At 58.9% G+C, this 21,431-nt stretch overlaps 1 protein-coding gene across 4 annotated transcripts; it reads left to right on the top strand.

Moving 5' to 3' along the window:
• Positions 1–844: 844 nt before the first annotated feature.
• On the top strand, positions 845–21,373 carry MAPK8IP1 (mitogen-activated protein kinase 8 interacting protein 1). Of its 4 annotated transcripts, none has more exons than XM_066362645.1 (12): positions 845–1,130; positions 13,323–13,428; positions 15,333–15,623; positions 17,185–17,266; positions 17,530–18,342; positions 18,524–18,599; positions 19,171–19,343; positions 19,504–19,682; positions 19,788–19,904; positions 19,997–20,067; positions 20,182–20,280; positions 20,594–21,373. In XM_066362645.1, exons 1-12 carry the CDS (start codon positions 1,030–1,032, stop codon positions 20,664–20,666), a joined length of 2,181 nt encoding a protein of 726 aa, XP_066218742.1. In that variant the 5' UTR covers positions 845–1,029; the 3' UTR covers positions 20,667–21,373. The 4 variants fall into 4 exon arrangements, with proteins under 4 accessions (XP_066218742.1, XP_066218759.1, XP_066218750.1 ...); XM_066362662.1 differs by having other exon boundaries at positions 847–1,130; positions 19,573–19,682; XM_066362653.1 differs by lacking the exon at positions 845–1,130 and adding an exon at positions 11,811–12,207.
• Positions 21,374–21,431: the final 58 nt, after the last annotated feature.

Raw genomic sequence — 21,431 nt, 5'->3', positions numbered from 1 at the left:
AGCTATGGGGTGTCTGTGGGTGCAAGAGGGCTGCTCTGCAGGAATTGCAGTTAATACGCTAACTGGGAAAAGAAAAAGATCTGGGGAAGTCCTGCCATGAAAAATGAGAAGCTAGGAGACAAGCTAAGGGGAAGAGTTCAGTTCCCCAGGAGTAGCTGTTAGGGGCTGACATGGGGCCTGGGTCAGTGTTTAGAAGACCCAGTAAGGAGAGAGTCCTTAGGAGGGTTCCCTTAAGGTAAGGGGACAGGATGGGGCGAGACCTGGACTCCAGCAGGAGATGGGCTGTTCTGTCTCCATGACAACACATTTGTATTGTTTCATCTCCACAACAATCATGAGGGAGACCATTAGTCCTTATTTCACAGATGAGAAAAGCAAACCTTAGGACTGTTAAATCACTAAGGCAAAGCCACACCATATATTCACTTGGGGAGCCTGTTCCTGCTCTGGGAACCCACTCTGGACACCCCACCTTTCTCCATCCTCTTCCACCACCCTCCTTTCCAGTCCACCAGCCTTTGCTGCGGGGACGGGGACGAACGAGGGCCCTGGGACCAGGGTCCCGCATGTAGTTACCTGATACCTGGATGCTAGGCCCACACCCCTCCGACAACCAGAGCCCGCAAGGGCACGGGGAGGAGGGAGAGTTTTGCGGGAGGGGCAAGGGGACAGAAGTCAGTGTGAGATTTAGGGTGGGACTGGGCCAAACCCGGGACCGCGGGGGCCGTGACTTAGGCACGTCGGACAGCGCCAGAGGGCGGGGCTCGCCTGCCCGGGGGCGGGGCGGGGGCGGGGCGCACGAGACCCCAGCCAGGGCCCAGGGCGCGCGCGGTGGCTGTCGCGCCGGTCCCGGGAGCGCTGCGTGGTCGTGAGCCGCGCCTTGCCCGGCGTAGGTGCGCCAGCCATCCGTGTCAAGCCTGAGCCCTACGACGGCGGCGGCCTCTCGCCGCGCCCCCTCCTCTTTCCCCTCCGCCGCCTCCGCCGCCTCCGCGCCACGCTCCGCCCGGATGGCCAGGGCTGTGCGGGAGAATGGCGGAGCGAGAGAGCGGCGGCCTGGGCGGGGGGGCCGCGTCCCCGCCTGCCGCCTCCCCGTTCCTGGGGCTCCACATCGCGTCGCCGCCCAATTTCAGGTGAGGATCCCCGGCCTCTGCGCCCCGCCCTTCAGCCCAGACTGACCTACTGATCCACCCCGGCTCACCCCTCACCTCACTCCGTTCCGCCCCAGCGCACACACCGGACCTCTGGGTACGAGGGCGCTGCCTGAGGATGAGGTCTCTTCCCTGGACAGAACCCCAGAATCCTCTCAGCCTCAAGTCCAGACTGGTAGCGGCTGCACAGCCATAGTGCAACCAGCTCCCTCCGCCATTCCACGTCCTAGGCTAGGAGATTCTGAGCTGAAATTGGAGGAAGGGGCACGGAGGCTGCCTCCTCCCCCAGTTTGAGGCCTGGGATCTTGGTTGAGATCCCAGAGGAGGCAGGCAGGCTTGACTGTGCCCTGTCCAAGGGCTTCTGAATAAAGATGAGGACAGGCCGGGGTGTCCCGAGGGTCCCAGTTTCTTGGAGCAACCGACAACCTTGGTGCCTGAAGGAAGGAGTCGTGGGCCCCTGCCCCAGCCCTGTTTGGCCAGAGGTGTCTCACTCTTAGGCCTGGCATGGCCAGGACCCTCTGTGGATTTGGACAAGCACTGACCTTGTCAGGTGTGTGCAGGTGTAGAAGGCTCCATCTTAGCCCAGAGATCCTAGGCCCAGCTGTGGGAGGGAGTCTGGGTGGGATGGCCCAGGAATAGCCAGGAACATTGGGGGGGGGGGGGCGGATGTCTCTGCTAAAGTAAGTGCCCAGGACCCTTCTCCTGCTCTGTGCTCTTCACCCCCTCCCTACCCCCTAGCTGGTGTTAGGCAACTGAGGGGGATTTCAGAGAAATGGACAGTGAGTGTTGTGGGAGAAGCGTTGATGTGTCTTCCCCATAATCCTGGCCCCAGGGGAGATGAGGAAGGGGGGGGTGTCACTGCTCCAGAGCCTAGAAGAAGGAGGCCTGGACATACCCCATTGTTTCTTCATCCAGTGAGCTGGCGTCTTCCCCTCTCCTGGGGCCAGGCCCCAGGTGGGCTCAGGCGCCAGCCTGTCTTCTGACCAGGAGGTTGCTGGCTCCCTGGCCCTCAGGTGGGCAGGGACCCCTGTGGATTTCTAATGGCATCATCAGGACTAGATACCTCCCCTGAGACCCTGAGCTGAGCTGGGAATACCAGAGGGAGGCAACCAGATGGAGGAGGCCACGCCTGAAGGCTCAAGGGCTGTGCCTTTGTGATTAGTGCCCAGAGTAATGAGGCAGAGGTCTGAGACTCATTCCACCTGGAATACACACGCTGCCTTGCTGCCTCGGGGCAAACACTGCCTACCTACCAGGAGGCCACTCTGCAGTGGAAGAGCAGTGGGCTGAGAGGGACCTGGGTTCGAGTCCTAACTCCACCACTTTCTAGCTGCATGACCTGGGCTGGTTTTTGTCCACTCCGAGTCCCATCTGTTAGGTTAGCTAATTAATATTGATTCCTTAATGTACGTCAAGTTGGTGTTTAACAAGTGTCAGCCTTCCCTCTGGACTAACGGGCATTTTTATAACTCCTCACTGTTCAAAGCATTTTCCCAGTGCCGGCTCCTTTAGCCCTCATAACCACACTGGGGCTGGGGATCGAGCTGTCCGTTTTCCACAGGAGGAGGTTGAGATTCGATTCAGGAGGGCAGGGAGACTTGCCCGAGGACTCCGAAGAAGTCAGAGCCTGAGGCTGAACTGGAACCCAGGTCTGTGTGTTAAGCCTGCTCTCCCTGCAGGCCCCGCCTCTGGCCCCTGAGGACAGCTCTACCTCCCCTCCCTGCCTCCTGATCGCCAGGTGACGGTGCTCGCCACCCCGCTCCGCCCCTGGCAGGCAGGTTATCACGGATGCTGTAGTAAGAGGAGCTGACAAGGTGGATGCCAGGCAATGCATGTGTCCAGTCCGGACCAGGTGGGCAGGAGTGGCAGTACACCAAGGCTGAGCCGTGGGCTGGCCCTCCAGGACACTGTGGCCTGGCTGTGGAGACCAGGCTGGCTCGTGAGAACAATCAGAGCAGTGTCTCAGGCCCCACGTGGCCTGCCCTGTCGGCTCCAGCAGCCCCCGCTGCCCTTTCCCTTGTCTGGCTCCTCAGGTCCCTTAGCCTAGCTCGGTTTAACCCTAGATGGTTACTGCTCTCTGGTGGATCTTTGGAGGAGTTGTGGATCCACCTGGCCTGGGTTTGAGTCCTGGCTTAGCCTTCTTAGCGGTGTGCCCTGAGAGTGGGCACTTGGCCCCGAGCCTCTGTTTCTTCTCCATGATGCTGGCTTTGGTTTCTGTGCAAAGCCATCCTAAGACTTGGATGAGAAAACACATGTTGAGTGTTTCATGGACCATGGAGAGCTGCATTCATGCAGGGCTGTTGTTGCTATTACTACTTGAGTGGACGCGCATGTGCCCCCAATGCCACTGTCAGCTTCCAGAAGACATAGGAGTCAACACTAAGGTTTTGGTTTGTCCAACGACGAGCACAGAGTAGGTACTCAAAAATGCCATATTGTTTTATTACTTACTTAGGGTAAAATTGGTTGCTGCCCTACTGGAGAACAGAAAATAACAGTGCACACTGTCAGGGACTAGCAGCGGTCAGACTGACCCGGGGAGGTGCTCGCTTTGCCCCGGCACCATTCTGAGCTCTTCTGCGTAAGAGCGTTCCCACCAGAACCCTCGAGAGTATTATGATTATTATCCCACTTTGCAGTTGAAGAGGCATAAAGAGGTTAGGAAAGTGGCCGAGCTGAGGTCTGAACCCAGGCAGCTGGATTTCAGAGCCGCCCTGAAAAGAGAGCGCCCTGTGACGTTGGTGGAGAGTTGGTGGAGGGGGTAAGCGTGCTGTGGCCCCGGGGAGGGTGGTGTTTGTTCGTTGGTAGTTGGTTTAAATAAATACATTGGAGAAGTTCTCCAGCCAGTTACTGGTAGTAGGTGCCTCTGGACATGGCGTAGGGGGAGGGGCTTGCAGACACTGTGCATACTGCTATATCATTTGACTTCATATTTTTACAACAAATATAGGCTACTTCTGTAACTTCCAAAATAATTTTAAAAATTTAATATGGAAGTGATACATGTTCATTACAACCATATCTCATATTTTTGTACGTTGCAGAAATTGCTTTTTTTTTTTTTTACAAATTGAGAGTAAGACCCTCCCTCAGCAAAAAGATTATGGGCTGCTGAAGGCTGAAATGATGGTTAGCATATTTTAGCATCAGGAATTTTAAAATTCTTATGTACATTGGGCTGGTTTGTTTGTTTTTTTAGACACAATGCTACTGCACACTTCATAGTATAGTGTAAACATAACTTTTATAAGCACTGGAAAACAAAAAAAAATTGTGGCTGGTTTTATGGAGATAGTCACTTTATTGCAGTGGTCTGGAGCTGAACCCACAATATCTCTGAGATATGCCTATATCAAGAAAACTTTGGGCCTGACCTGTGGTGGCGCAGTGGATAAAGCGTCGACCTGGAAATGCTGAGGTCGCCGGCTCGAAACCCTGGGCTTGCCTGGTCAAGGCACATATGGAAGTTGATGCTTCCAGCTCCTCCCCCCTTCTCTCCCTCTCTATCTCTCTCTCTCCTCTCTAAAAATGAATAAATAAAATTTTAAAAAATTTTTAAAAAAAAGAAAAAGAAAACTTTGTGCCTGACCTGTGGTGGCGCAGTGGATAAAGTGTCGACCCAGAACGCTGAGGTCGCCGGTTCGAAACCCTGGACTTGCCTTGTCAAGGCACATATGGCAGTTGATGCTTCCTGCTCCTTCCCTCTTATGTCACTCTCTCTCTCTCTCTCTCTCTCTCTCTCTCTCTAAAAATGGATAAATTAAAAAAAACGTTGTAAGAGAATTTAGAAACTAACACAGTGGATACATTGAGCTGAGTGGGTGGAAGGAAGGGGAAACAGTGGGACATTCCACGTGGGAGAGACAGAGGATGCTGGGAAAGCAGTGAGCAGCCCGAATCAGCCCATCCCCTTTTACCTCCGAGGAAACAAAGGCTAAGTGGCTTCCCCGAGAATCCACAGCACGTGGGTGGCAGAGCTGGGACAGAACCCCAGCCTCGGGACTCCTTGGATGGTGGTGTTTTACCACACCACACTGCTTCAGGTGAGAGAGGGCCCCCTGGAGGTGCAGGGACCTCCTCACTTATCTCTTCACAGGGGACACGCTTGGCTGGTCTTTCTTTCACTCAACAATTATTTGCACTTTGTCAAGCTCAACAGATAGTCACTCCAGAGGCAGACAGACAGACAGACAAGGCCTTACCAGACAGGCTGGTGGTAGGTGTGGGTCAGGGGGTCAGGAAAGGGTCCTCTCAGCTCAGGCCTGGTGGGCATCACCCAAGACAAGGAGAGGGTGGAGAGGGAGGGGGCAGTGTGGGCGAAGGGCCCATGATGAGAGAGAGCGGGCAGAGTATGTGCCACCCAGTCTGGCACAAGTGCGGAGAGCAGGAAATGCAGAACTCCGATGGCCGTGTGGGGACCCTGACGGGCAGTGGGAGCAGCAGGGGTTTAGGCAGGAGACGGCCGCATCGGGTAGATGTCTTGGGAAGATCACCCTGGCTGCTAGGTGGAGGGTGGATGGGGAGGCAGGGAGACCACTGGCCGTCCTACAGGTGAGGAAGGATGGGAGAGGATGGGAGGGAGATTCAGAGGGTGCGCTGTTGGTGAGGGGTCTGGTGTCAGGAGCGGAGAAGAAGCAGGAGTCCAGGAACCTCAGGGCCCCTTGAGGACATGGTGCCCAGTGGGATAGGTTTGGTTCGTAGGCAGGTGAGATAATCATCAGACCTGCTGAATTTGAGGTTAGTGGTCATTGGAGGACCCACTTGGAAAATTCGATCAGACAGTTGGTTTTGGGTCTGGGGCTGGAGAGGATTGTGCTGGGCCCAAAGACCTTGAGAGTCCCATCTTAGAGAGAGAGAAATGGCCACGAAGCCTCAGGGAACATCGCTACCCAGGGATACGGCAGAGTGGAGGGAAATGGCACCAGCCCAGACTGAGGAATGCCGGCCCACCGCCTCTTTAGCCAGCCATGGTTTGGGGGGTAGAAAAGCTGTTGCTGCTGGAAGAGTCGCCCCACTGCGAGTCCCCCCTCCTGGGCAGCACCCCCTGGTCCAGGCCCTGGTGGCCCTGCGGTGTGGGGCAGTGCTGACTTGCCGTACACAGGCCGGCAGGGCCGAGGCAGGCTGTCCGCCGCGCTTCTTTGAAGTTGCCTCTGGATTGTTGGGACCTAGCCAATCACAGCGTGGAGCCCCAGTGGATTCTACAAATTGGGTCACTGCTCAAGAACCAATAGGTGTTCTTACTTATTCTGGAATGCTATCCTTGTCCCCTACCCCTACTCTTACACTCATTCAAAAAGTCTCTAGGAGCATCGACCGTGAGCCTTGCCTCTTTCGGCCCTGGAGATGCACGCAGTGCTGTCCTGAGCTCCCAGTGCCACGGTCAATTGGTACTTACTTTAGTGGGCATCTAGTTAGTGCCTGTGGTGTACAGGGTCTTGGGCTTGTGCACAGCTTAGAGCAAGGGTAGGAAGTCAGTGCCAGGATGAACAAGATGCCCCCAGGAAACGCAGCTCTGGGAGAGGGCGGGCAGCCCCAAACCAGGCCTGGTGTTACCCGTCTTGAAGAGCAGAGGGAAAGGGTCTCCCGGGTCCCAGCTCACATCACGAGCACGTTCGTGTGTGTGTTTCTGTCTGTGAGCCATCCTGTGAAACCTTGTTGTTCACTTTGTCAGTTGTCATTTTCCACATAAATGCACAGACTTCGTAACGTTCATCCGAAAGGCCATGATGTTCCATCCAGGGGTCATCAGGGTTTGCTCAGCCCGCTGGGCAGGGCTCTTCAGTGGTCTGCTGGGATGAGGAAGCCTGTGCAGAAGGCTTTCCACATGTAGGATGGTTTCTCCATATAGTTTTCCAAAAGGCAGGCCGCCGGATCCTAGAGCTCTTGCTGCATACGGGCCCCAGGGCGCTTAAACAGATCGGACACAGGGTAACCGCAGGTAGGGGTCGTCCCTTGGATTCTGTTGCTTGGATTGGACTCAGTTTTCCACTGGAGATGACCCCCAATGTGACATGGTCAAAAGGGACTTCCAGACCAGAGGCACAAACTCAGCCTGACCTGCATCTAGCCAGAGCTGGGGGAGGGATGGAGAGAAGGTTCTAAGGCCGAGGCTGGGCCGGGCTCGCCCGCACCCACCGTTTCCATGAGCCCTGCCCACCCAGAGGCCTGCACGTCCCACCCAGACTCTGCTGTAGGTGGGCACCAGGCGGTGGGGTTGAAAGGAGAGCTGCCAGCCCTGGCGGGTTGGCTCAGCGGTAGAGCGTCGGCCTGGCGTGCGGGGGACCCGGGTTCCATTCCCGGCCAGGGCACATAGGAGAAGTGCCCATTTGCTTCTCCACCCCCCCCTCCTTCCTCTCTGTCTCTCTCTTCCCCTCCTGCAGCCAAGGCTCCATTGGAGCAAAGATGGCCCGGGCGCTGGGGATGGCTCCTTGACCTCTGCCCCAGGCGCTAGAGTGGCTCTGGTCGCGACAGAGCAACGCCCCAGAGGGGCAGAGCATCGCCCCTGGTGGGCATGCCGGGTGGATCCCGGTCAGGCGCATGCGGGAGTCTGTCTGACTGTCTTTCCTTGTTTCCAGCTTCAGAAAAATACAAAAAAAAAAAAGGAGAACTGCCTTAGAGATTCCCAAGGGGAAAATCTAGAAAGACCTGGGGACCCCAGTGGTTCATTCATTCAACATTTATTACATATCTCTTGGGCATCACTCATGGTTCATCAAGAGCAGGGGTCCCCAAACTTTACACAGGGGGCCAGTTCACTGTCCCGCAGACCGTTGGAGGGCTGCCATATACAGTGCTCCTCTCACTGACCACCAATGAAAGAGGTGTCCCTTCCGGAAGTGTGGCGGGGGGGGCGGATAAATGGCCTCAGGAGGCCGCATGCGGCCCACAGGCCGTAGTTTGGGGACGCCTAATCAAGAGAGACCTGATCCCACCCTATGGACCAACTGCCTCTAAGGGGAGCCCTCTAAGGGGAGCCCACCAGTGTTCATAGAACCCAAAGGTAGAATTATAGTGATCTGGAGTGATCAGCAAGAAGGACTGAGAGGGCGAGAAACAGGGCTGTTTGCTGGTCGGTGAAGACTTTGTTGAGGGAGCCGGTGGGCAGCAGCCTGGAGCTGGGAGGTGGAGACATGGGTCCGTGTGTGAAGGCAGGGAGGGATTGGTGGTGCAGGCCACTGAGAAGAGGAGGCCCTGCTGAGCCTTCGTGGTGCAGGTGAGAATTTTGGCCCCTTTCCCTAAGGGACAGGGGAAGCTATTAAGTGTTCTGGGCTGGGGAAGGGTGACTTGACCAGGTTTGTCTTTCAAAAGTTGGTTTTGGTTGCCCAGTGGAGAATGGCCTGCAGGGAGCCAGCCAGAAATGGGGGACCTGCTTAGCGATGAACAGCCAATCCACAGGTGTCCTGAGAGCCACTGGGAGCCAGCTCTTTGCTCAGCACCCAGAAGGCAGAGGGAGGCTGGCCCCTTGGACCACCAATGCTCTCTGTCTCAAGAGGGGCCCATGGGCACCGTGGCCAGGATCCAGAGTCACTCAGCTGGCATCCTTACCTCACTCCAGGAGAGCCAGGAACAGGAAGACAAGGTGGGCCTTTGGACAGCGAAAGGCCTGGCTCAGATTTGCCCTTGCTCAGCTAAAGCCTCAGCACCTGACCGCTTAACCCTTACTTTGCAGATAGTTTTAACTCAGCCGACTACTGGGCTGAACCAGTACACTAGAAAGGGCTAGGGCTGCGGTGGGTGGAACGAGGATGACAGGGTGGTGTGACTGCCTACAGCAAGGGAAGGGGCCGTGAGCAAACATCGGGACACAAAGGGCAGGTGTTCGCGGAGGAGAGCTCAGCTCAGGGCCGGGTGGGGAGCGTGAAGAATGGCGTGTGCGGAAGGCAGTGGGCCAGTAGGAAGGACCCGGGCCTGGACTCGGAGGAGATAAAGTTAATGCAGAGGAAGGGCCTCGAATATAAAGATAGACTCCAAGGGTCGGGACAGGCAGGTCAGGACAGTCTCGAGAGACCAAACTCAAGGCAAAGGCACAGAGTTACTAAATGTTAATATGGATGAGACCTCGGACATCTTACCCGCATGCGTGAGCAGGTCTGCTCAGTGGCAGTGGCTGCTCCTGGAGGAAGCTGCCCAGGTCTCTGGACCTGGAGGCCGGGGACAGAGGGCCTGTGATTCAGCCAGCAGCTGGGCGGCCGGGTGCTCAGGGCTCAGGTGTCCGCAGGGAAGGCGGATGGTGGGGTCAGGGGGAAACCTCCCTCCGCCTTCCCTTCCCGCCTCTGCCCTCCCCTGCATCTTCTTCCCTCTCCCTGCCCACAGATGCCTTTCTTGAGTGTGGAGGAACCAAGGGTCTATTTAGCATTCTCTCCACAAAAGGTCTTCTGGGTGACCGAGGATGGGAGGAAAGGGCAGGGGGTTGGTGTGGTGGGGGTGGAGGTGGGAAGGGGTAGCTGACAAAGGGGGCTACCTGACCAGGCCATCCCTTGATCCTTGGTCACGGCCTTCTCCTCACAGCACTCTGCAATTCACAAACATGCCGCTCTGTGAATCCTCACCAGCACCCTTGAGGTGGGTGGGCAGGGCCCAGTGGCCTCATTTTTATATGGGCAAACAGCAAACCGACAACACCTTACGTCGGAGCCTCAGTGTCCTCGTCTGGGAAATGGGCAGAATAAACCCTCCCAAGGTTGTGGTGAGAACTGAGGGAGATGCAGAGCAGCAGGAGGGTTGGCGGCCAGGACACAGCTGCTACTTGGGAGATGGAGCCTCCACTCCTCACAAATGAGGGGGTAGGGATTTGATCTCAGGCCTCTGGCCTCCAGACCCGATATGGTGACCATTCTAGCATCCTGCCTCGTTTATGAGAAAGAAGGAAGATGGGAGCTCCCTTAGCCCACCCCACCAGAGCTGGGGGTCGAGTGCAGGCTTCTGAGCCCCAGCAGAGAGCTCTTCCCACCGCTGCCCAGGCAACCTCCGCTCCCGCCTCCGTAGAGGACGGAACAGTTGTCCCCTGCCCGCCCCAGCCCTGCCGTCCCAGGAAGTGGGAACATGAGCAATGCCAAGGGTGTGATGTCTTGGGAGGCCCCCAGTCCGGGTGCAGGCGAGACCCTGCAGGCTTGCCCTCACTTCGGCGTGAGAGGAGTGAGTAGGGGCTGAGGATGTCACCGGACAAACGTCTAGCAGACACATCCCGAGTGTGTGCAAGAGGACCTGCCAGCGGTGCCCTCCAGGAGCGTGCAGTCGGACCGGAGCTGGCAGGGAGGGGACCTGGATTCCTCACCTGTTGGGCACAGGGTGGGGGGCATGAGTTCCACTCACCTATGGAGCCACCGGCCGGGAGGGGGGCATGTCTCCTGGAGCCCTGGTTCTGTCTGCTCCAGCACACTGCCTTGCGCCCATGTAGATGGTGACACCTACCACAAGCAAGGGGATGACAGGACCAGTGAGATGGCCAGGGGGGCTCTAAGGCACTGGTACGGGGAGGGCGGTAACAGGGAGCTTTCTGAGGAGCAGGCTTAGCTGAGCCTTCCTCCAGCAAGCACAGGTGACAGCCTGCCACGTGCTCCACCCAGGCTCTGGCTTAGACCTTGGGTGCCAGGCCAAGGAGTCCGCTGCAGCAGGGACCCCTGAGTGGGGGGCAGAGGGGTGGAGTTTCAGGCAGCTTTGCTTGGTAGAGGTAGGTGGGTGGAGGGATGCAGGCCCGGGAACACAGCAGGCAGGCCACTGGGAGGTCTGCCGAGGTGGGGGCCTGACCGGGCTGGGCAGTGAGGAAGGGGAGGCATCTGCCGAGGTGGGGGCCTGACCGGGCTGGGCAGTGAGGAAGGGGAGGCATCGGTGTGCACAGGGGCACCCAGCAGAGCGGAGAGTGAGGGGATCTCTGGGGCAGAGCTGGTGGTCCTGCAGCCCCCAATGCTGGCCGAGTCCCGGGGTGCCTTTTCTGTGACTGTCAGGCAGCCGGTGTGTATTAATTGTTCACTTTGTGCCAGCTACTTGGTGGTTCTACCAGGGCCAGAGGTGCGCCGTGTGCTGGCAGGCTGAGCATGTCGCTGCTCTGCTTCTGGGCTGGGCCGTCCCTCCCAGTCTGCTGCCACTTCCGTACCACACCACCTGGAGCTCCAGGTCTGAGAGGGCCTGGAAGAGCATGTTGTCCACCCAGCCCCCTTGCCTGGTCAGACCCCTCTCTCTGCCGTTCCCTCTGGGACCTTTACAGGACGCTCATTACCTCCCAGGCCACCCTTCCAGCCCTGCACCAGGAGTCTGCCCTTTCCCCCATGCACACGTCCTGAGGGCTGAAGAACAGAGCCCTAGGAGGGGCCGGCTTCTGTTCTGCACCAGTGGTGGGCAACAGGCAGCCCAGCCCCGCCCCAGTCCACCTTGGGCTCACAGAAGCGTCCCTGATGACGTATGGGCTGAGCATGTCGCTGTGGGCCATCCATTCATGGAGAACATCAAAGCCCCCCCCCCATACACACCCCTGTCTGGCCATCAGGCACCCTGAGTGCTGCGCTGGCCCTTTAAAGCAGATCAGGGGCTGGCTTTTGGGGGGAAACAGCCCAGATTTCTGCTATCTGCTTATAAGCCTGGGCCAGGGAAGGGGGCCACCCCAGCCCCCAACAGGGGCATTGGAAGGGCAGGTGGAGCTGATAGCATCGATTGCAGTAACCTGATCCCGCGGGGGAGGCGGCCGCAGCGGCAGCGGCAGCAGAGGCAGCGCAGTGCATCGGGCAGGGGGAGGAAACCGCCTGCAGCCGAGGGCTGGGCTGGGAAGAGCTGGGGCTGAGGCCCGGGTCAGCAGCCGCTGCCTCCTCTCCCAGGCCCATGTATTTTTAATGAGCTCCCCAGGCTTCTGCAGCGGGCAGGACGCAGAAGGCAGGCCCAAGCGGTGGAGGCCTGTGGCCCCAGCCAGCCCTGCCCTGAGCTCTGGCCCCCCACCCTTCTGGGCATGAGAGGGCAGCCCTGGGGCCCCGAAGCCCCCTGGCTGGGCAGGGCTCTCCATGCAGCTCATTCTGAAGATGGATTCGAGCCCAGACAATGACAGCTGGTTGGAAGATCAGTGGGAACGCTGGTAGGGGTGTGGGGCCGGTGGGAAGGGGAGAAGTTTGGGGGGGCAGCTCCATTGAGCTCTGGGTCGCTGTTTGGGTCTGACTGAGGTGAGAGGCAGAGGGTGTGTAGGCCTCCTCGGTTCCCTTGGAGGCTGAGCCACCACCTCTCCTGGTGACCTTGGACCATGGGTCTCTCTTGCTCTAAGCCTCAATCTCTTGGTCTTATTTGGCAAAAGGCTCAGAATTGTCCCTGACTTCCTCTACAGAATTCTCCCAAATATCCCCTGTACACCGAACCAGGTGGAGCCTAGGGGGTGGGCACAGGTGGGGGTGAGGGTTCTAGCACAGCCAGTTAGCGATGTGGTGCTGACGTGCTCTGGTCTGCTTCCTGAACTCACTGCACTCCAGCTCCCAACCCAGGGCCTTCCTTGACCCCATCTGTGCTGCTTCCTGTTCAGGGTCCATCTCTGGGCAAGGCGGTGTGGTTGGAGAGATGATGAGACCGAGAACACAGAACGGGGGCCTAGTCTGTCCTGGAACGGGCTGAAACTACCCGCACTGACATCAGATTTCCCCTCATTGCTCCATGGCTCATGCAGTGTGGGTCTTGCTGGGCTGTGGGGATGGTGCACTCCCCTGGGGCTGGGAGGTGGCCTCTGCCAGTGCCTTGGGTTTTGCTGCTGCAGGGGTTGGACAGGGACCCCAGCCCCCACCCTTGACTCCAGGCATCCTGTGGAGTCTCTTCTCAGCTCTTCGCATTCTCTATGGGTGAATTGGCCTTGGCACCTGCCTTAACCCTGGGAGGCATTTCTCTGGCACAGCTGAGGCTCGGACCAGCTGGGCCTTCCAGGCACTGTCTCTTGTTTGGCAGCAGGATAGACAGTTCCCAGCCGGGAGAAGGAGAAACCCAGAGCCTCCCCTTCCACTGCCACCCAGGAGGACTGGCCTGTTGGCATGGGCCCCAAACTTCCCCGGCCTGTTAGTTACCCTTTGCATTGACACAGGTGGACTTCAAGTCCCATCCTTTGGGGTTGGTGACCTGCCTTTGAGGAGCTGCCCCTTGGAAGATGTATTAGGGAGACATCGGTGGGTTGAGCAGTCCCCCTGTGTTGTAACTTCAGTTTCCTGTCCCCATCAGGCTCACCCATGACATCAGCCTGGAAGAGTTTGAGGATGAAGACCTCTCAGAGATCACTGATGAGTGTGGCATCAGCCTTCAGTGCAAAGACACCTTGTCCTTACGGGTAAGAGTGGGCTCCTAAGAGCCCAAGTGGGGTGGCAGAATGGGTAGGGGGAGGATTGAGGGCATCCCCAAACCTACAAAGGACCTTTCGGGGTCCGTATGGCACCCTCACTAAATGAAATAACATGAGGGAAACATCCAGTACAATGCATGGCGTATATTGGGCCTCAATTAGCTGCTTTTTTTTTTTTTTTTTTTTTGCCAGGAGTTAAGGCAGGAGGCAGCTCCTTCAGCTACCCACAAGAAGGGAGAATGCAGGAGGTCTTGAGATCTAAGACAGCAGCAGTTAGGGTCTCAGTTAAGGGAAGGCTCGGGACTACCCGAAATATTTTTGGGAGAGTCCTTGGCAGAGGGCCTGAGGCAGCATGGGGTGGAGTCTGGTGTAATCTGCAGTGCTCTGGGGCGAGAAAAGAGCCAAGGCACACCCCTCTGCTGCCATTGCACCAAACCAGTCACAGGGCCTTGCAGACCCTCTCTGGCCTGCAGTGCTAAAGGACCCTTTGCAGGGTTAACCCAACATTGCTGTTGCTTTTGACCCCCTGGCTTTGTCATAAGACAGATGGCTCTCTCCTGTCCCCAAAGCTCTGAATCCTACCAGGAGGTTGTCAGGGGAGCATGTGTCCAACAGAGATCCTCTGTATTTTAGAACGGAAAGAAGCAGCCACTGGTCAGGAAATGGCAGGCAAAGCCTGGGGCTAGGTTGCAGAGCCCTGAGCTTCTCTCAGCCCCGAGGGTGGCTCACCCAAGTAACACGGTGTTAGGATTGGTTACCAAAGGAGTGAGTCGGGATAGGGTCCCTGTCTCTGTGTTCACCTCCAGAGTCTGTAAGCTCCGCCAGGCCAGAAGAAACCAAGCTGGTGGGAGTGGGAGGGTAACCCTCCAGTACTTTGTACCCCAACCCTCCACCCTCTTGCCAGGCTAGGAAGGGATGGAGGCAGAGGTCACTTATTCTGGTTGGGGAATGTTCCCAGTGCCCTGACAAAGCTTCTCTGATCTCATACACCGGTCTTCCCCTACTGCCCTCTCCCCCAACATGCATAGACAGAGCCCTGCAGAGGGTGGTCCTGCAACCAGCCAGAGCCCCGAGGCCCTGGGGTGGATGCTGTGGGGCCTCAGACAAGCGCCAGGGGCTTTCACACACTGTTCCCTCTCTGGGAAGCTGGGAGGCAGTTAACTGGCGAGGACACTGAACGGTCAGGAGATCTGTCCAAGGTGCCAGGAGTTAGTGGCAGAGCTGGAGCTTCAACAGGGCTGGAACTCTCAAGGTTAGGCTGGCCTGAGAACTCAGGTTGGAGGGCCAAGGCCTGGGGGAGGCTGCCATTGCCTGTGCAGGTGTCTCCACTCGCCCCTCCCTTCAGCATCCCTCTTCCGGCCGCGCTCAGATCCTGCTGTCCGCACTGCGGTCCTCCCGCAATCCTCGCCTGGCTGAGGCTGTTTCCCCAGTTTTCCTCATTGCCCCCTTCAAATACCAACCCCCACCCCATCCTTGTGGGATGCGAACTCCTTGGCGACCCTTCGTCCCCATAACTCCTTGGCGACCCTTCGTCCCCATGGCAACAGCGGTGACCTCACTCTGGGCTCAGCTTTCAACCCTGATGAGGTCACTGGTCGTTGCCAAGGGAACGGGAGGGCGCAAAGAGTCAGGAAACGGGATACCATAGGGAAGGAAGAGGTGTGTACAGTCAAAGGCGCTGGCTGGAGAAGGGAGAAGGTAGCCTCGCACATCCCCGCGAGAGGCGACAGGGCGCGGCCCCTTCTCGCAGGGCTCCTGCCCTGCTCCCTCTCGCCCCCCTTTGCTGCCACAGAATGGACTCGCCCAGGAGGGGGCGGAGCGTAGCTGCTGCGGCCCCGCCCCTCCTCCGGCGCAGCCCCGCCCTCTGACGCCCCTCCGTCTGCGCCGCACAGCCCCCGCGTGCCGGGCTGCTGTCTGGGGGCGGCGGCTGCGCGGGGAGCCGGCTGCAGGCCGAGATGCTGCAGATGGATCTGATCGATGCGGCGGGGGACACTCCTGGCGCCGAGGACGACGAGGAGGACGACGAGGAGCAGCGCGCGGCGCGGCGATCTGGTGAAGGCCCGCCGGAGGCCGAGCATCGCCAGGAGCCGGCGCCCCGTGGCCAGGGCCAGGGCGGCGGGGACACGTACCGGCCCAAGCGGCCCACCACGCTCAACCTCTTCCCGCAGGTGCCGCGGTCTCAGGTGAGGCTTGAGCGGTGTGGGGCGGGGCCGAAGGGGCGGGGCCCTGGGTGGTGGCCGCGGAGGTGAGGGCGCGAAGTGGTGCTGCAGGGGAGCTTGCCTGTTTGGCGCCGGAGGTCTCTGGCCTGGTGAGACCTCCCAAGGCTTCCCAGGGGGGCAGTCCCTGGGCAGGTGGGCTTCGAGACTGATAAGGCCTGTCGTGAGCAACGGGGGCCCTTGGGGGGAGAAGAAGTGAAGGGACGGAGAGGGACAGTGGAAAGATCTGCGCAGAGAGAAGTGGGGCGTTAGGAGAACTGGGCTTTGAGGGGGTTGCAAGGGTTTGGAGCTTGTGGTCTCAGGCTGTGAAAGGGGTTCCTTTTTAGGGTATGGAGTTCCTAGTAAGGTGGGCAAGACGCAGGGCCCGGAAAAGCCATCTGAAGTGGTCGGTGTGGTGGAAGGTCGTGGGAAATTGTAGAGCTGGGGCTGTGGAGTTCAGAGACAGAGCCAGTTGGAAATGTGGGCAGCTGGGAATTCTCAGAAGACAGGGAAGAGAAGTGGGAGGTGGAGCTATTTGGCTGAATTGGGGGCCTAGGGCCCCTGGGCTGGGTGGCTGGATGCCAAGGAGGGTTGAATAGGGTTGGGGTTGTGGCTGTGGCCCTTTGTCTTCCAGGCCCAGGCAGGAGAGGTACAGAGGAGCAGCTAGAAGGGGGGGACTGGAGGGGAGGAGGGCTGGGGGGGGGGGGTGGTGCAGGGGATGTAGGGAAAGGATTGGTTCCTTTCCCAGGATCCTCAGCAGTGGGTTTTAACAGCCAAATTCATGAATGTGAAGGCCTGTGTGTGAGGGTGCTCCCTGGGAGGGAGCCTTGCTCCCTATAGGTGTGTGTAGGGAACCTTGTGTGCAGACACTGTGGAGAGGGTTCCGGGGGGCTGAGAATGTGGCCTGGGTGGTCCAGGAGATCCAGCAAGAAGGACCTTTGACAACTATATCTGTCATTCCTCAGTCATGTGCTGGGGGGGGGGGGGTGTATGTGTGTGACAGAACCATACTACGGATTCATCATTTGGATGATTCATCCCAGTCCCCAGGCTAGCTGCTGGGAGACCCTTCCTCCTGCTTTTTTCCGTTTTGCAGACTGCCCCTACCCCTTTTCTAGACCATAGCTTCCTAAGCTTCAGGGGACTCGGGCTGGAAGTCGAGTCTTCATGTTAAACCTCGGTGTCTGGGACTGGGGGTCTGGCTCTGCCCCCAGATAGCTCCTGCTTCTTCCCCTACCTCCTCTCCCACTCACCACCATATACGTTGGCCATCACCACCTTTATGAAGGCTGATAAGCGCAGGCTTGGCCAGCTTCCCTGAGCCAGAAGGAAGAGCTGGCTAGAGCCAGTAGGCCTGGCTGGGAGGGCTGGAACTTGCCAACCTTCCTGCCTGCTCCATAGACTGTTCAGGGTGAGGTCCTGGGCCAGTGGTGGGGGTAGGGGTGCAGCAAATGGCCTAGGGATGGCCTGATGGGGGCAGGGTCAGGACCTCCCTGTGCCAGGCACTGTTGACTGCTTCTGTCACAAGTGCCTTTTGTTCTCTGCACAGGACACACTGAATAATAATTCTCTGGGCAAGAAGCACAGTTGGCAGGATCGGGTGTCTCGATCATCCTCACCCCTGAAGACAGGTAAGTCACACTCTCTTCTTTACCTGGACTCCCACCTGCCCTGACCTAGTCCCCGCTGTAGAGAGTAAACCCAGTAGTCTCCAGATCGCAAATAGAGATAAACAGGCCGTCCCCCAGCCTGGAATAGGCCCGTGTGAGGTCAGCTGTGGCACGAGAGTCCGGTGGGAGCCTGTTGCCGGGGACATGCTGAGTGGAGGGAGCAACAGCCTGGAAGTCGAGGCTGAGGGCGCCTGCCTTCACACTGACTTGCCCTTACACTCCAGGGGAGCAGACGCCGCCACATGAACACATCTGCCTGAGCGATGAGCTGCCGCCCCAGAGCAGCCCTGCCCCCACCACGGACCGAGGCACCTCCACTGACAGCCCTTGTCGCCGCAGTGCCGCCACCCAGATGGCACCTCCCAGTGGCCCTCAGGCTGCTCCACCTGGTGGCCGGGGCCACTCGCATCGAGACCGCATTCACTATCAGGCTGATGTGCGGCTGGAGGCCACAGAAGAGATCTACCTGACACCAGTGCAGAGGCCCCCAGACCCTGCAGAGCCCACCACCGCCTTCTTGCCACCAGCTGAGAGCCGGATGTCCGTCAGCTCCGATCCAGACCCTGCCGCCTACTCCTCAGCAGCAGGGCGGCCGCACCCCTCCATCAGTGAGGAGGATGAGGGCTTCGACTGCTTGTCCTCCCCAGAGCGGGCTGAGCCGCCAGGGGGAGGGTGGCGGGGGAGCCTGGGGGAGCCACCGCCACCCCCGCGGGCCTCCCTGAGCTCGGACACCAGCGCGCTGTCCTATGACTCGGTCAAGTACACGCTGGTGGTGGATGAGCATGCGCAGTTGGAGCTGGTGAGCCTGCGGCCGTGCTTCGGAGACTACAGTGACGAGAGTGACTCGGCTACTGTCTATGACAACTGCGCCTCCGCCTCCTCGCCTTATGAGTCGGCCATCGGGGAAGAATATGAGGAGGCGCCCCGGCCGCGGCCCTCTGCCTGCCTGTCCGGGGACTCCACACCCGATGAACCTGATGTTCACTTCTCCAAGAAGTTCCTGAACGTCTTTATGAGTGGCCGCTCTCGCTCCTCCAGTGAGTCCACAGGGGGCGCTGTTGGGGGGACCAGGGTGGGAAGAGCTGACAGGGTATTCCTGGGAGGTGGCCTCAGGCCCATGTGGTTCAACGCATAAGGACTTAGAGCTCTCTGCGTGTGCTCCTCAAACCTTGACCAGAGCTGGGACCTTCCTCCTCCAGCCAGTCCCTTCACCCACAGGTGCAGAGTCCTTTGGGCTCTTCTCCTGTGTCATCAACGGGGAGGAGCAGGAGCAGACCCACCGGGCCATATTCAGGTAAGAGCCCCAGAGCCGCGCTGGCCAGGCAGCAGCTGGGGCCACCCACTCCCTGCCTCTGCCATTGCCACATAGCCTAAACCCACTCCTGCCATTCATTCATCCACTCAGCCCCAGAGGGACGGGGTGCATCCACTAGGAACTCAGAGTGTGGTGGCGGAGTGAAGGGTTCCAGTGCAGTGCGGCCTTTGCTTGGGGCCGGAGCAAGGACCTGAGCTGGCCAGCCCCAGGGCCAGGAAGGTGCCCAGCAGGGGTGCCGCCTGACCCCACACCAACCCCATGCCCCTCACTCCGCCACATGGAAGTGCTTACTTCCTGTCACCCCTCATCGTCTTATCAGTGGCTCTGGTCACTTCCTCCCTTGGCCCGTGAGTTCCTCCATGGCAGATGCATATTTGACGCTGGTCTCCCCCAGGAACTGGCATTGACAGGCTCGTGAAATACTTTGCAAATGTTTTTTGAACTGATGATGTCGGTGCAGCTCCCAGACCCCAGAGCAGGGAAGGGAGTAGATAGACAGCCTCACTGGAGGCCCTGCGATGATGTCCTCACCTGCCCTCTTTGGCGACAGGTTTGTGCCTCGACATGAAGACGAACTTGAGCTGGAAGTGGACGACCCTCTGCTGGTGGAGCTGCAGGCTGAGGACTACTGGTACGAGGCCTACAACATGCGCACGGGGGCCCGAGGCATCTTTCCTGCCTACTACGCCATCGAGGTCACCAAGGAGCCTGAGCATATGGCAGGTAGTGTTCCTTTCCCCTGCTCAGGGCCACCAGGCCATCTTCCCTGCCCCTACTTGCTGCCAGGTGAACTGTGTTCCAGAGCTCAGTCACCCAGGGAGGGGGCCAAGCACAGGTGACTCTGGGTCAGTTTCACAATTGAGTAAAGCGAGGCCTCGCCAAGGTGGGACGTCGCTGGACTGTGGCACCCTCTGCTGGCTCTGCCACTCCTCACTTCAGGCTTGCTCTCCAGCCCTGACCCAGACCAGTGACTGGGTGGACCAGTTTCGGGTGAAGTTCCTGGGCTCGGTCCAGGTCCCCTACCACAAAGGCAACGACGTCCTCTGTGCCGCTATGCAAAAGGTACCTGCTTCCTGCTCCCCCAGGTGGATGCCCACCCCACCCCAACCCCTGTCCTCTCCTGGGAGAGGGACACCCGCACCTGATGTTCCTGTCCCTCACCCGCAGATCGCCACCACCCGCCGGCTCACCGTGCACTTTAACCCGCCCTCCAGCTGTGTCCTGGAGATCAGTGTGAGGGGCGTGAAGATAGGCATCAAGGCTGATGACTCCCAGGAGGCCAAGGTGACCACCCTGGCCCCCACCCCTGCTGTCCCACCAGCTCCTCGTCTGCCCCCTGCAGGCTGATGACCACCACCCTCTTCTCTCTCCTGTAGGGAAATAAATGTAGCCATTTTTTCCAGTTAAAAAACATCTCTTTTTGTGGATACCATCCGAAGAACAGCAAGTAAGTGGGGTCACGGGCCGGGAGTGCGGAGCCTGCGGCAGGGCGTGGGGCTGCCAATGTGCCTGGAGGGGTCTGAGCCCCCGCCCACCCGCAGAGACCGCCGTTCTCCCGCAGGTACTTCGGGTTCATCACCAAGCACCCCGCCGACCACCGGTTTGCCTGCCACGTCTTTGTGTCTGAAGAATCCACCAAAGCCTTGGCAGAGTCTGTGGGGTACGTACACTGTGTCCCGGCCCCTGGAGCACATTCCTCGTGCTCAGCGTCACCCCCAGTCCCCTAGTTCTGGACACCATTTCCAGGTCCCAGTACGGTGTCCCTAGGGGTTTCGGGGACTGGCTCCTGGACATTTTAGCTGTTGGACCCTGCCTTCAGTTGCTTCCGACTCAGGAAACAGTCTGTAGAGGACAGAGCTGAGCACCTCCAGTTGGGGGAACTGGAACCCACCCAGGGACCCCAGGGCTCCAGTTTGAGAACTTGGGTGAAGCTCCTGTTCCCCTAAGTCAGCATGCATCTGCCTGCCCCCTAGGAGAGCGTTTCAGCAGTTCTACAAGCAGTGTGTGGAGTACACCTGCCCCACAGAAGACATCTACCTGGAGTAGCAGCACCCTCCCCCTGCGTCCCTGGGCCCTCAGGCCAGCGCCCGGACAGCCGGCTGCTGACAGGACACGGCACTGCTGCAGGGGCTCCCGTCGCCACCAGAGGATGGGGCAGTGGAGGCCGCTGGCCAGGGGTGGGAGGGTGGGGGCTACGGGGAGAGGCACATGCAGTTTATTGTAATATAAAGGGTTAGATTCATCTATGGAGGACAGAACGGGCTGCCCGGGGGTTGGGGGTGGGGCTGGTCAGGCCTCTGGCCAGGAAAGATGCCAGTCCAGGAGCTGAGGGTTTGTCCCATCCTGGGCTGCTGGCTCTCCAGCCATGGGTTTCTGCCTTGAAGTCCATGCCACCCTTGAGTGCCCACCCTGGCCCCAACCCCACTGAAGGCCCTGGGCTCAGGCTGTGCCCAGCCACCTCCTGGGGACGCTCTGGTAAGGAAACGGCAGCAGGCGGAGGTGCAGTCCCTGTTCCCAGCTCTGTCATTTGTGTGGCCTCTGGATGGCTCCACTGCCACCCTTACCTGTATGCTCGCACCTGGCAGCTGTAGGGCCCCTCAAGGAAGGAGAGAGCCGCAGCAGGCCCCCACCCTGACAGGGAAAGGCTTCCCGACCGGCCTGGGCTAGCCTAGCCTCTTGGCTGCTTCGGCTGTAGCCCTATCCTGGTCCTGTCACCCTGGCCACAACTATTAAAGTGCCATTTCCTGTCTGGACCGCAGTGGGTGTATCTCCTTGGACCCTTCCCACACCCCGCTCATTTCCACCCCAGGA

This window comes from Saccopteryx leptura, chromosome 1 (assembly GCF_036850995.1).
Source record: "Saccopteryx leptura isolate mSacLep1 chromosome 1, mSacLep1_pri_phased_curated, whole genome shotgun sequence".
NCBI lineage: Eukaryota > Metazoa > Chordata > Mammalia > Chiroptera > Emballonuridae > Saccopteryx > Saccopteryx leptura.
This window is presented reverse-complemented; position numbering and strand designations above follow the sequence as displayed.